General features: G+C 33.4%; 1 protein-coding gene across 2 annotated transcripts in view; it reads right to left on the reverse strand.

Annotated features, from left to right (window-relative positions):
* FBXO3 (F-box protein 3) overlaps positions 1-15603 on the reverse strand; it is a 29990-nt gene that overhangs the window by 2947 nt on the left and 11440 nt on the right. For both annotated transcript variants that reach the window (XM_039866644.1, XM_039866653.1), the window contains exons 4-10: positions 13348-13462; positions 11588-11792; positions 10428-10473; positions 7593-7677; positions 6616-6738; positions 5157-5272; positions 3715-3905 (exon numbers count right to left, since the gene is read on the reverse strand). In XM_039866644.1, the coding sequence (XP_039722578.1) occupies positions 3715-3905; positions 5157-5272; positions 6616-6738; positions 7593-7677; positions 10428-10473; positions 11588-11792; positions 13348-13462 (881 nt within the window). The remainder of the gene's footprint in view (positions 1-3714; positions 3906-5156; positions 5273-6615; positions 6739-7592; positions 7678-10427; positions 10474-11587; positions 11793-13347; positions 13463-15603) is intronic.

Genomic DNA, 15603 nt, shown 5'->3' on the forward strand with positions numbered 1-15603 from the left:
TGGCATTCAAAATATAAGCAAAATGAAGGGTTAAGCCTCTTAATTAATCATATTGTTAGAGAACACAAAAGGAAAACAATTCAACTCCCATATCAAAAAAACTAATATTTAAATAGGAAAGGTACGACATAAATACAACACAGCACAAATGTAAAATCCAGTGCCTCTTTCATGTTGATTAAAAATAAGTCCAGAATTCTCATTTATTTTTATTGATTTCTCATCCCTGAGACAGAAAAAACATTTTCCACAAGGCAGGTCAAGATTTTATACTATTATCTGTGGTTGGGAAGACACTAAAACTCTAAATAAGTAAGAACAGTTAAGAGAGGGTTGAACATGTAATGAGTTTATTATTGTAATTTAAAATTATAAATTTAAAAATTTAAAACTTTAAAAAAGTAATAAGTAATTATAAAACTTCTCAGTTTTAATTTCTAACATGATAAATATCAATATAACCCACATAAGCAAGAGTTCTCTAGAGTCCTCATAACTTTTTTTAATTATAGTTGACATACAATATTATATTAGTTTCAGGTATACAACAATGTGATTGGACATATATATATACACATTATGAAGTGATCACCACAATAAGTCTAGTAACCATCTGTCACCATACAGAGTTATTACAATATTATTGACTATATTCCCTATGCTGTACATTACATCCCCGTGACTTATTTTATAACTGACAGTTTGTACTTCTTAATCGCTTTCACCTTTTTTGCTCATCCTCTCACTCCTAACGACTCTGGCAACCATCAGCTTGTTCTCTGTATCTAGGAGTTTGTTTCTGTTTTGTTTGTTTGTTTGTTTTGGTTGTTTAGATTCCACATATAAGTGAAATCATACAGCATTTGTCTTTTATCTAACTTATTTCACTTAGCATAATACCCTCCAGGTCCATCCATGTTGTCATAAATGGCAATATTTCATTCTTTTTTATTGCTGAGTAACATTCCATTGTATATATGTACCACATCTTCTTTATCCATTCATCTATTGACAGACACCTAGGTTGCTCCCATATCTTGGCTATTGTAAATAATGCTGCAATGAACATAGGAGTGCATATCTTTTCGAATTAGGGTCTGATTTCTTTGGATAAACATCCATAAGTAGAATTGCTGGGTTGTACGGTAGTTCTTAATTTTAAATTTCTGAGGAATTGTTAATAACTTTTAAGAGCTTAAGGGGGTCAGGAGACTGAAAAGTTTGAGAATGACTATCCTTGAGACTACATTATACCCACCCTAACAAACATTACAAAGAAGCCTCAACAGGATCAAGCTGACCCAATAATAACAACTGCTTGCTCAAACTCTCGTCTCTTTACACTTTATGTCAGGAGTATCAGCAACTTTAGGACAAGGAATATTGTCAGAGATAGAGAGATTTCATAATAAAAGAAGCACTTCATTAAAAAGACATCACAATTCTCAGTATATTTGCATGTAATTATAGAGCTTCAAAATACATGAAGCAAATCTGATAGAATTAAAGAAAACAGACAAAACTGTAATTATAATTTGGTATTACAACAATCATCTCTCAGAGAACAGACAAAAAAAAATATCAGTAAATATATAGATGACTTGAAAAACAGTAAACCAGTTTGACCTGTCATTTATAGGACAATATTCCCCCAAATATCAGAATAACATTCTTTTCAAATACATAGGATTATTTATCAAGAAAAACCATAATTCTGGGCCATAAAACATTTAAAAGGATTGAAAATTATATACAGCGAGTTCTCTAACCATAACAAAATTAGAAATCAATAACGAAAAGATAACTGGAAAATCTCTGACTGTTTGGAAATTAAGACATTTCTAGAAAAATCATATATCAAAATTAAATTATAAAGATAATTGGAGAATATTCTGAACTAAATATTAATAAAAACATCAAAATTTATGAAACGGAGCTAAAACAGAGCTGAGAGAAAACCTTCTTTTTAACCTTCTTTTTAAGAAGTTAGAAAAAGCAGCAAATTAAAGCCAAAGTAAGTACGAGGATAGAAATAAAGGTAACTGCAAAAATCAATGAAAACAGAAAATGAGCAAATAATAATCAGCAAAACCAAAAGTTGTTCCTTTAAAAGATCAATAAAAGTGATAACCCCCTAGCTAAACTAAAGAGCAAGAGATGATATACATTACCAATATTAAGAACAAACGAGTACATATGACTATAGCTCTTGTAGCCATTAAAAGGATTATTAAAGGAATATTGTGAATAACTTTATGCCAATAAATTCAACATTTAGACAAATGGACAAATTTCTTGAAAGACACAAATTACCAAAAGTGAAACAACAAACAGAAAATATAAATATTAAAGAAATTACTCATATTTCAAAACTTTTCCACAAAGAGAACTCCAGCCCCAGATGACTACACTGATAAATGGCATCAAACATTTAAGAATGATACCAATCTCATACAGAAACTGGGCTAGTCAAAAATGGAAGACTTACAGGAAGTAGCAAATTCTCCGTACTGGAAATATACAGTAGAAAGCATTCCTTCACTGGGAGGGAAGCTAACCCTAACTTCCAAACCCAGACTGTAGACGGTTATCACCAGACATGTCACAGGTATAACGGCCTAAAGTCTCATCATCATCTTTCTTTCTCCAAACTGGAGTTGGGAATGTGTCAACTCTGGGTCAGATTAATATGTCCATCTTCCCAGTCTTATTTTAGACCCACCCATCAGGGTCATCCCAGGAGCCAGAGGGCTTTTTGTGAACATTTGATACCTATAACTCAATTACATTTTGGGTATACAATTCATATTTTATTCCTATTTTATAATTGGAGCTTCATAATTTTCTCTAATCATTCTATAGCCCACAAGATTGGGGTTACTGCTGTACCTGTAATAAGGTAACTCTAAAATGAGATTTAAAAAACATATCTAGTTGACTTAGGAAATGATTCCAAAGGACTATTAAAAGTATAAGTCTACCCATTAAATCCTCTTCGCAATGATTTCTATAGGTTATTTGTATTCTTTTACAAAATTGGGAGTTTTAGCAAAAACACTGTAAGAAATTGTTTTCCCAGTCTTAATGAAATAAAATAAAGCAGATTCTAATTGGCCTAGTGTGGTGTTTCTCATTAAGTGACAGAAGTATTTCTGGAAACAGTGGAAAAGAGGCTGAACCTTTAAAACCAATAACTACATGATACTATAACGGTGGCTCCATGTCAGTATACATTTGTCCAAAGCCATAGAATGGACAACACCAAGAGTGAACCCTGATGTAAACGATTGCCTCTGGGTGATAATGATGTGTCAGCAGGCTCATCAGTTGTAATAATGGTACCTCTCTGGTGGGAGATGTTATGTGGGGGCAGAGGGTGTATGGGAAATTTCTGTACCTTCTGCTCAATTTTGCTGTGAATCTAGAACTGCTCTTAAAAATAAAGTCTATTAAAAAAAACTAACAAACAAAAACAACGATAAAGAAGATAACAGAATTACTCTGATTGAAGAGTATGGAGCCTAGCTTACTTACTGTCCACCTCCCCCAACATATTCACACATCCCACCCCTCCCCATGATACTTCCCTCAAAATTTCTATTTTTTTCTGGAACACAACTTATAAACTATTTGTCTGGCTAATCAACAAAGACCCTCTGTGGAGTGAATTCTACAAAGTCATGTAAATCAGCACCAGAGGAAAATTTAACCTACCAATCGAGCTATAGACACCCTGAATGTCGGACATGCCATATGGAATCGGGGAATGGCGACATTAAAGATCTTGTCTTTAAAGTAAAGAAAGTGGAAAGTATAATAGCCTTCCATATATCCCGATGTTGTAGAGAATGTGGTACAACTTGTATATTCATATACCCGACCAGGGCTGATGATTGGAAATTCACCTGCAGAGAAAACAGTAACAATAAGCCAAAGAATAAAATTCAGTTCTTCATCACAGCTAATAAGATATGTCTTCTATGGGATTATGTAGACTATGTTTAAGTAAATGCACAATTAGAAAGAAAAATCTAAAAGGAAATACAACAAAATAGTAACAATGACGGGATTATGAGTGAGTATTTCGATTTTTTTTTTTTTTGGTAATCCCCCAATTCTCTATGGTGTGTGTGGCGGGATGGGGGATATCTAGTAGAATGAAACAAAACAAAAAAAGGAGTATTTTCTTTTTCAAAATGCTTTGAGGCATTTTAGACACCATCTTTAAGATGGGTAATAAAAAGTGTCACAGATACTAAACAGAAATAAGGATAATCTAAATGTTTAAAGTAGCAAGAGACTAAAACATAAAACTCTGAGGATACATCTTAAGCATTTAGCCCAGACAAAATGGCAGTCACAAGGGAGAGGTCTTACTCCAATGGACCAAATGACTGAAAAAGAATGACAGCTTTAATTCGATTCCTTAGCACTAGAGATCCCCACATAAATCCAGGAAAAATTCCTTAAATAAACATGTAGAATATGAATTTATTTGTGGCAATGAATTAGAACAACTTTAATTTAAACTGAATTCTGGATATGCTTAGAGAACTGATAACAAGTACATAGCTTAAATGTTATTTTCCTGAAGAACAAATACAAAATCTAAAGAATCTAAGGAAGAGTTTAGAAACATAAGATGATCATAAATTTTAAATGCCAATGGAAATCAAGCTAGAAATGACCGAAATCCAAACACAACAAAAATCTGTGCTATTAATTTTAACATTTCCCTCATATTTCAAAAAAGATGACCAATATTTCTCTTTCTGCCCTATACCCTGTAACCCTGCAAAATAGGATAACGAGTAATTATCCAGCTAAAAAAATAAGAAAAAGCAAAGAACTCAAGTGATCCACAGAATGGAAACTCAATCCCTGAATAACTGAGTCTGCTATAATTTTAGAAAAGTTATGTTTAAGGTACTAAACTGATAGTATAATGATCTCTACAAATTATATTTATGAAGCAAAGTATTATAGTCAGAAGTCCAGAATCTATGATAACTTTCACATTGTAAACTCGGCTATTAAAAAGATGTGGTCTTATCTGCTAACTACATCATGTATTTTCCAAGCTGTGTATCACATATATGCTCTCCAAAATCTCTTAGAAGCAACTGATCTATAAACCCAAATGCTGCGTTACATACCAACTACTCCAGGTCCTTGAACTTCTTCTACATCACCTTTAGCATTTGTTATTCTCCAATAGCGACTGTCCAACTGACAAGCCTTCTCAGGAAGTGCATCCTTTGACATTTCGATCCTAGATAAGGGAAGGAAGTGGCAGACACACAAATCAGGCCCTTTTTTTGTTTCTTTTAAGAGTGACAGTATTTGGGTAGGACCTTGAAAAGAATTTCCAAAGGAAATTAGGAAACCCAATCCAAAGTCTGTGTTAATCATCTATTTATGGAAGTTTTCAAAGACACTGGCCTGATTAGCTTGACTCCCCCACAGAAATGCTTCCACTAATTTATGTATCTGACTTTCAGTGAGGAACTACAATAGAAAGGGCAACATAAATATTTTCAAAGACAATGCTGGCAACAAACATTTGCTGTTTAAACAAAGATCAGTGTGGGAAACACCTTCTAGAATATAGTGCCATGAAAAACTTGTTTTAAAAAACTGACAGTCTTTTCTCACTACTAAGCTATGCAACCCATTTCCCTTTTTTTCCATTAGCTTCTAGAAAGCTCAAAGCAAAATGTCACTATTCAGTTACTGGGATTACACCTTAACTTTGCTTCCCAATACTATTATTTCCCCTCTTCCTCTGGGAATCTTCTGTCTCTTATTTTCATTTTGAGTTCCCTATAAGTGTATGCTGGTATAACTATTTTAAGCATATCTCAGTCCTAGGCTCTAAATTAGTCCTAGGATCTAAATTAAATAGACATATCAAAGTGTAACTAGACATATCAAAGGCTATATAAAATAACAAAATCCTAGGATGTTCCTGGTAAGTTATATTTTATGAAAATATTTCTAGTATGTATACATATATGTATATGTATTCTTAAAATACTATATTTAACATCATAAATATATAAAAATATATCTAAAAACAAAGTATCTTTAGTCCTTTAGAGCAATGAGTTGTCTTTATGTCACACCACAGAGTACTTCTAATTAAAGTGAATTTAATATTTGTTATTTATTTAACCAAATCCAGTGCTTAACACTGGGTCTGATATATGGGCAGCACTCAATAAATATTTATTAGACTTTTAACTGAATATAGAGAAGCCAGATGAAATTTTAAAAGCATGGCTTTAACTTGGGGAATTTGATAGGTTCTAGAAAGCACTACAACTGTAATTTTGATCTTTCATGATTACAATTTAGTAGTCCACCTTGCAAAGTACCTGGCACAATACTTATATTTATAAGCAATAACTTAAATAATTTAGAGGTTAATATAAACTCAAGGTACTTTCCAAACACTATATTGTAAAAAATTTTGTTATCCACCTTCTTCCATACTTCAGCAAGAAACTGTCTTTCAAAATATGTTTTATGTATCATGTCAAATGGGATAATAACAATGCATCCATAGGATATATCCCACTATTAACTGAAAGGTGACCCGTTTCAAATTCTCACCTGATTCGATATGTGAAGAAATAGTGAGGTGGATGTACAGAGCTAAGTTCTGGCAGAAACGATGTGGAAACAGAAACTGTAATATCCCCGGTTGTTGCTACACACTCTGGATCATGAACATACCTAGGTAATTTTAAAAATTAAACAGTTTTTAGTCAACTAACCTCAATTCTATAAGATAAAAGGTTTAAAGATACAATGCAAAATAGCTGATACTTTACTTTAGGATTGAAAATTTAAATCATATTTGTAACCTTAAAGGTATAGTCCTATTAAACTTAGAAGAAAACCAGAATTACAAATGAATCAAAAAGCCCTGAAGACTCCAGATCAGTAATGACAGCAGTCAAGGTTCAACGATCAGTGGTTCAACACTGGATCAGTAACTAGGCTGGAAACTAAAAAGAGCTTATCTCCATTTTCAGAGCTAAGGAAACTTTTGAGACATCGGAAAACCCAGCTATACCCTATAAACAGTGGCTCTGACAATAAAAATGTGTTAGTATGTTATTCTACGGGCCTGTAATGCACACTTAGTCTATCAATTTCTGCCAACCATGCTATAAACCAATACTACCTCTAATAATATACATAATATGTAGATGTTCCATTTAGAGATAATAAGTAATATTTGCTAGGAGTCAACAGTTAATGACTTGCAATTCATAATATCTACGAACTGGCAAACATCTTTATTTCCACCCCCCTCCAAAATAAACTGTACAACAACTATAAAGCCATAATCTTTAAATTAAAAATCAAAATCAGTTTTTTCTCTTGATTCATCAAGATAAGAAAAATATTGGCTGTTCAAATGTTTGGATGTTTTGGTTTTAAAGTGAGAATAAAATCGATTTACATTTATGAGAGGTTCTGTTATTAACCTTCCTGGGAAACTGCATTCATGATCTCTAACTGAAGGTTTTTGCTGATTATAATTATTCCGAACCAAAAAGCCCTAAGTGAAATAAATATACCTGAAAATTTGGTCTCTGATGATAGGGAAGCCGCCTGATACAACATTGTTGACATAAGAAGTAAACCAGTCAGTAAAAGTAGCACCTGTAAACCAGGAAAGGGGGGAAAAAAAAAAAAGGACGGACAAATAGTTTTTATAAAATCAACCAGGAAACAAGGAAATAATTATAATTTCTTTATGCTTAAGATGTGATATCAAAACTAGAAACATTTATAGATATAATTCCACTAGTCCTTTGTTAGGTCAATTCCTAGTCTCAATTCTATCCATCTTATTCCCAATTACCTATGAACTAAGTTTTACACTTATAATTAAATAATAGATTTTAAACTTTAATTTGTTCTAGTATAAAAATGAAAAGCCTTTTGTTTATAATTTCTTGAACAAAGGAGATACAGCTATGTCTAAGAAGAAACTACAGGAAAAATATCAGCACCTATCTTCAGTCAATCAGGGTACATCCTGACTCATGCTCAGTGTGGACATCTCAGGGGTATGGCACTGTGGAGTTCTGGCTGTTAGGACAACCCCAAAGGAGTCTAGTTGCACTACTACAGATTCAAATGCACAGCAGTCCTCCATATTCTCTGTGACCATCTTGAAGCAGTAAAGAATGACTGAAACAGTCCAGTCTAGACCATACATTCGTGATCTAGTGATTGGATCAATAATCAGCATTTATATAAATTGTTTGCTCCTTCTAGGTACTACAATATAGCTTTCTGAGACCCCTTTATTTACACATCTCAGTGCCTAGCATATATTAGTCCCTTAATCAGTGCTGTCCAATGAATTTCTTTGTAATTTTGTTTCTATTAACAGTTCCTATAGTCTTCCACGTGAAATGTTAGATGCTAAATTTATAGTATTTACTTAATATCCTATTTTAGGAATGATAGAAGATACAATTTAGATTTGCGTCTGAGGGTATATAGCTTTAAAATCTTAAAGGCATCAATTGAGAAGGTAAACTACACCCCTTATTTATTAAATGATATTGTATTCAAATAATCACTGATCATCTGTCTACTTTGAGCAAGATATTAAGGAGTCTATCTTTAATGACATGAATAATCTCATTAAAATTCATAGAAAGTACAATTTTATGTTTTGAGAACTAGTAATTTTCTTGTAGAGTTTTTTTAAAAACTCATTTAGTATATTTTTATGAATTAAAATATTTTATAAGAAAAATAAATTTCTTATGGTTTACATAAACATTGACATAGTGTATTTCAACGTAAATTTATTATAATACATACATACCAAAGGATGTTCTTTAAAATGTAGACAGAATTTCCAATGCAGCCTTCACTACTAAATTTATCCAAACATAGAATCTAGTTTTCTTAAATATCTATTAACAATGCACTGAACACCAAGAGATTCCACCTTATGTTTTACCAAAATTCCAAGAAAGTCAAATTTAGTTGAATCAAGATATAATTTACATGTTATAAGGTAGTTTATCTTTTAAAGTAAGCACGTATCTTGGAGTTTCTTTGACAGTATCGGGGTTTTATCAGGGTAGCTTAAAGAAAGCTGCTTTCTCATCTTCCCTCTCAGCACTGACATCCTACCTTGTCTCTTCTCAGTGCGTCTTAAATCTTTTATTCTGCTCTCTTATTCTAGAAGTAATTCCGACTACTAGAATATTATCATCAAACCTCAGTGCTCTGCTGTAGTGGTCAGGTCTTTCACATCATGCCAGAACAGCATGAAACTAAGAGTAAGAAACTCAGAGCCTAGCAGGCAACTTACTGTAGAGCTCAGGCAGCATTTGGTTTATCATCTGAAAAGCACCACTGCACTGGAGCCATAATAATCATCTCAAAGTATGTGCTGTGCAAAGATGCCAAAGAGGGCAACGAGCAGGGGCATCACCCTAGTGGGTGGTTAACTTAGAAACCACAGACCACATCTATCAGTGTGAGCTGAAACCTATGGGCTAAGTGTAAAAGCTCTTTACAACTTACTACATAGGGGTGAGAGCTTCTTGATAGTGAAATATGCCACAAACCTAGAATGTGCCACAGTATGGAACAAATGGAGATTTCTACTCTGTTCATGCTTCCAATTAGGAAAAATAATTAAATACAGATGTTTTAGCCTGCAAGGTCCCTTTACTAATAGTATATGTTTAATATGTGCCAGAATGCCTTTAAAAAGCAAAATGGATAGTCAGGAAGCTTCACTTAAGTGAGCAAAATCTAAGCAAAGCAAGATTGGATGAATAGCAAGGGGTAAACTGCACCTGCATACAAATTGAACTGTTCTCGAATCCTATGAGAAAAACCCTTTTGAGGCCAAGACAAACTTGCTGTACCAAGGAATTTATAAAGCCCAGTTTATACTGGTCTCTGAAGTTTCCTGTTTGAGGTCTCTAGTGTGACTTATCGGTATTTTACTATGGTATTGGTCTCTGAAGTTTCCTGTTTGAGGTCTCTAGTGTGACTTATCGGTATTTTACTATGGTATTGGCACCAAGAAAAAAATTATGAAGTAGTTTTATATATCTTTATCTGTATGTATTAATATGATTGATAGAAAATGCATGTGCGTGTAAAGGAACTATAGACTTACTCACAGCAGTTCTATACATTTCACTGTTCTATAGCAGAGTCCTAAGAGTATAAGTGTGTATAGCGCATGGATTTTTTCCAAATAGAAACCATGCTATGCTAATGAGAGCCTAGACAGAGTACTTTATAAACCTGCAAGGCTGAAGAAATACAAGTATAAAATTGCCAGGTGATCAAGTAACTGAAAAGTTGCTACCAACTTAATTTTTTTGACCAGGAAGAAGGGAAAAGAAGATTTTTTTTCCTCTTACCTATGATAAACATGTCAATAGCAGCTGGATTCCGAGCCATTTGGTCCTGGGTGAGAAAAAGATTATAATTGAGAAAAATACATTTAACTTAATATCTCATTGTTCATTATCTGTATTCTTCCCTGGACACAAGGAAAAACAGATAAAAATAACAAGTGCTTGGACATTCCTCATACTTTGCAATTCCTGCTCTTATGATTTCTACATTTAGGTTCTTTCTACGAAGTCCTTAGAAGAGTGTCTGGCACCTCTCAATAACATTTAAATGCTTATATACTATTACTGTTACAATGAACTAAAAAACTGTCCTTCAGAAAAAGAATTAGGAAGTTAAGGTGAGAAGAAATATGGCCAATTATCCTAGAAGAAAGGGATTTGGATTAAGTGAAGAGACCTGAACAATTTTAGGTTACACAGTTTTATCAGTAAATAAAGAGACCAAGCCATCATCCCACAACCTAACAGAGGTATCACGTCAAAAATGAGATAAAAGATATGAAAATGCTTAGAAAAAAATTAAAAGCTATTAAAGCTCTTGAAATATTTTAAATGTTATATGGAGGCATAACTCTCAGCTAACTATGAAAAATATTTTCTACTTTAAATTCCTTTTTTAAAAGTGCACAGCTAGGCAAAAATGAAGGCAGAACTTCTGCAACTGAGAAATTACCGAGAACTGAGGAATAAGACTGAAATCAAATACTGTATTTCCGATTACATTTAATCATAACAAATGCCTCCTAAAAAGGATCTATATTTTTCAACAACTCAAATACCTACTGAAGAGTTTAAAAAGTTCCTACTGCACTCAGAACTTGAATCAAATGAAGTTCAAAAGCTAAAATTTTGAAGTTAGAAATGTATATTACAATTACTTCAACAAAAAGCCCATTAATTTTCCTTAAACTTAAAATGCCTTAACATAAAGCATAGCTTTCCCTCTTATGTTCAATAGTTTAAATTGTCTGTCCATTAGTAAAATTTTCTTTTGGCATTCCATGCCATTATGTTAGAATATTAGCCCTCTAATTAGATGGGTCTATAATTAAATAGCATAATGCTCTACACCCATTCTACAACCCTGAAAATTCCTAACACACACATGTAGACACTCATCAGAACACATCTTAAAGCCACATTTAAACACACTTCCTACTTACTGGACATTGGTAGAAAACTTCATTTTTGTTTCGGCCCTCCGCAGCTTCCACTGCTATGTACTGACTCAAACCAGTATGTATGCAAAAAGTTAAAGGGAGACAGTATTTCAGGCCCTGTCTCTGCTGGAAGCCTCCAGCAGCTGTATCGACATCTAACAGATCCTCAGAACGATAGTGATTAGACAGCGCCATACTTCCCAACAACCTGAGAATACAGACTCAAAAATTTAATCAATTGCAGTGCCAAACAAACAGCTGTGCTTTATCTTTTTGATGAATAATAATTTCACATTAACAACTTTATAGGAACTGATTAACATGTTGATTCCAAACTGGGAATGCCAAAAACACAACATTGTCTATATATTAAATTCAAACTCGAGTAGAAAAATTCTGATTTAAATTAAAGCCCGAACGTCTAAAATGTCTAAATGTCAGCTTTTTTCAAAGAAAAATAGCTTTTTGCTTTCAAGAATCCATCTTGCCATAAGCTGATTTGCTGGTGTTTTACTATGTATGTATGTATGACTAATGTTTAAGGGTAAATTCTCTCTGATACCTTTATTGTGATACAACCTTTGGCTTACTCTATCTTATCAGACAGTATAAATGTTAATTAGCCTAAACTTTGTCTAAACTTTTATAAACTTAGGGCATGTGGGACCTAAACTCATCTCACTGCATGTGCATGAGAACAAAGCAGGTGTGGGTCCTTGGTGATAGTCTTGTATTAAGTCTCACTGTTTGGACTGTGACTAGATAAAAATTCCTGTGTTAAAAATCATGACCTGTTTGTCATGTCAATTCTGGGCAACTCTTTTAATAAAGTTCTCTCTTGCTTGCTCTTGAAATGTGGTTAACTTTTCAATTTTGTCAAATTTCAGTTTGATAGGAAAATAGGCTAGGGAAAAAAAGCCAATAACTTAGGCTTATCTTGTCCTAACTGCCCAGTATTTGATTTCTGAATACTACCTTGTAAACTCAGTATGATCACTTCCAAGATTCCCTGTATTCACTCAAACCTGATCTGAAATGGTAATGGAACCTTATAGGATTCCTCACATACACAGAGATACCAAGTTCCAATAAGAACAATGCAAAGTTCTTCCTAGGTTCTTATTAGCATTTCACAAATGCAATGTCTCTGAAATAGCTTAATTTCATAAAAGAACAAAAGGAGTAGACACATTCAAAGCATATAGTTTTTAAAATTGTGAGTGAATTTGACAGCTACTGCGTGGTCTGCTTTTCCTGAAGGGTTCCACAGTGAATACTTCATCTTTCAGAAGTAAGTTTAAAATAGGCCATTTAATTATAGGCTATGCTTGAATAGGACAAAACTATACTTTCTTTAGTTTAGTATATGCAGCTCTGAACAAGCACTGCTTTTTACATGTATAGTACATAGAATTTGCATCAGGCTCCCGAAAACAAATTATCTGGCCTATAACAGGATAAACAGTTAAAGGATTCCAAATAGTTTTACTTAAGATATACTCATACACACATCTCCCCTACGTCTCATAGGCCCCACACCCAAACAGACTTCATTTTAACTTTAAGGATATGTTGATTAAAATGTTTTTATGAGACATATTTTGTTAAATTAAGTTCAAGCTATAGATTTTGTCTTATGGACTGCTACAAGGAAGAAGAGGGAATTCCTATACTCCTTTAATCTGTTAAGAGTAACTATAATTTATTTTCATTCCAGAACATAACTGTATCATCAAAAATAGTCAAAATAGCAAACATCTTACCCGGGAACCACTAACTTCTGCCCATTGTGGATACGATAGGAACATCGATAATCATCAGGAAGCTTGCAACCAATCTGAGCTTCCACAGCATCTAGGTCTTCCTCTCGAGCACCCTCTGCAAATACCCAAAATAGCAAATTATGAAAAAACAATAAGCCTTAAATCTAAGACAAAATACGGTTTTTGTGCCAACCAAAGAAACAACCTTGACGAGCAAGTGAATTCTGTCCAAAATGCATTGCTGAAATATAGGGAAATGAATTGAAAATTCAGAGAAACATGTTATCACTTTAGATTTGCTCTGACATTTGAAGCACTGAGCAAGCAAATTCCTCAGTTTCTTCTGAACAGGGAAAACACTGGCACTGAGTAAAATACGGAAAGGTACGCACCAATGAAATCCACAATAATTTTTTCAGACATTTTGGCATATCTCACTTTTCTTAATCTGATATACTCATACTTCTCTATTAAAAAAAAAAAATCCCCAGAAATTTTCTAAACTGACATTGTTCAAGAGCCTTAACGTAGTCTCTAAATGGGAAATGTAGGACATAGGTGTAGGTTCATGCTGTGAGGAAGCCATTAACTTGAATTCAATTTTGCGCATTTGTAAGCCTGCCATATATTCTTGCTTTAAATAGCAGAAAGGATTACAAACAAGAGATTTATTTCTAGCAATGGCCAACTAGGTTGTTAGACCAAACCTCTTGATGAGAACTAGAAAAACTGAACGATAGAAAATTGGTTTTAAGGCTTTTGGAGAACCTCAGTGAAGGTGAGAAATGGCAGGGGTGAGGGGTCCAGAAGAAACTGAGAGGTTAGACAGCCTTGGGAGCCACCTTGTCTTTGAGGCAATTGCCAATTCTGAAAGGAAACATGAGGCTGATAGGCTGAGGAGCTGAGCAATGCTTTCAGCAGTGTCACCGGACTGAGAGAATTTTCCAAAACTAATGAAAACATCAAACCATAGATTCCAGCACTATAAACTCCATGAAGAATAATTACAAAGACAATCATATCTACACACATCATTGCAAAACTACTGAAAATCAAAGACAAAAAGAAAATTTTTTTTAAAAGAGAAATTCTTAAAAGCAGCCAGAGAAGGGGAAAACCACATAAGAATGACACCTAAATTTTCAACAGAAACAATTGAAACCAGAAGAATTGTATCTTTGAAGTGCTGAAAAAAATAACTGCTGTCTAGAATTCTATATCCAGTGAGTATATACTTCAAAAGTGAAGATGAAAAATGATCCCAGATGGAAGCATGAAGATATAGGAAATAAAAAGCAACCAGAAAAGATAAATCTAAAATAATATTGAATATATGAGATAATTAGGCAAAATCTGCCATTTTCGGGGTAGAAAATATACTGAAAATTAAAACCACAAAAACTATAACACAAAAGGCAGGAGGGGAGGTAATTAAAATTAAAATATTCTAAGGTTCTTTCATTATCCAAGAAGTGGTAAACATACCAATTTAAAATAAACTTTAATTTAAAGAAAGGAGGGATACAGAATAAAAGATAATTAAGAATGCAAAAAAGGAACACCTGCTTAAGTGACAAAAATAAAAAATAAACAGAAACATGGTATATTTAAACTCAGATATAGTAGTAATTAATAAAATATAAATAGACTAATATAGTTAAAAGAGAGACCGACATCAGATAAAAAACAAAACACAATAATATACTAGAGGCACATCTTAAAAATGTAGATACAGAAAAGAAATCTAGAAGAGCTACTAAAATCACACAAAATAGATATTAGGGCAAACAGTATTATTAGAGGGAATGACAGACTTTTTTGTAACAGTAAAAAAGGTTAAACTTACTACATGGATATTATAATTCTAATTTTGTATACCTAATAACAGCTTCAATATGTATTTTTGAAATAAAGAACTAATGGAAAAAAAGATCTATCTACAATTATAGTGTGTATATTAGTTGTCTATTGCCACAACATTTGCAGCTTAAAACACTTGTTATTTCATAGTTTCTGTAGGTCAGAAGTCTGGGCATGACTGAATTGGATACTCTGCTCAGGTCCCACAGGCTGAAATCATGGTGTCAACTGGGGCTGCTATCTCATCTCATGCACCTTATGCTGGGGTCCTCTTCCAAGCTCACTGGTTGTCCCTCTGCACAACACGCCCATTTGTTTATTTAAGGCCAAAAGGAGAGATATCCAAGCTTCAAATCTCTTTGACTTCTGCAGGACCCACTTTCTTTTAGGACTCAC

The sequence above is a fragment of the Pteropus medius genome, unplaced genomic scaffold (assembly GCF_902729225.1).
Source record: "Pteropus medius unplaced genomic scaffold, Ma_sr-lr_union100, whole genome shotgun sequence".
Classification (NCBI taxonomy): domain Eukaryota; kingdom Metazoa; phylum Chordata; class Mammalia; order Chiroptera; family Pteropodidae; genus Pteropus; species Pteropus medius.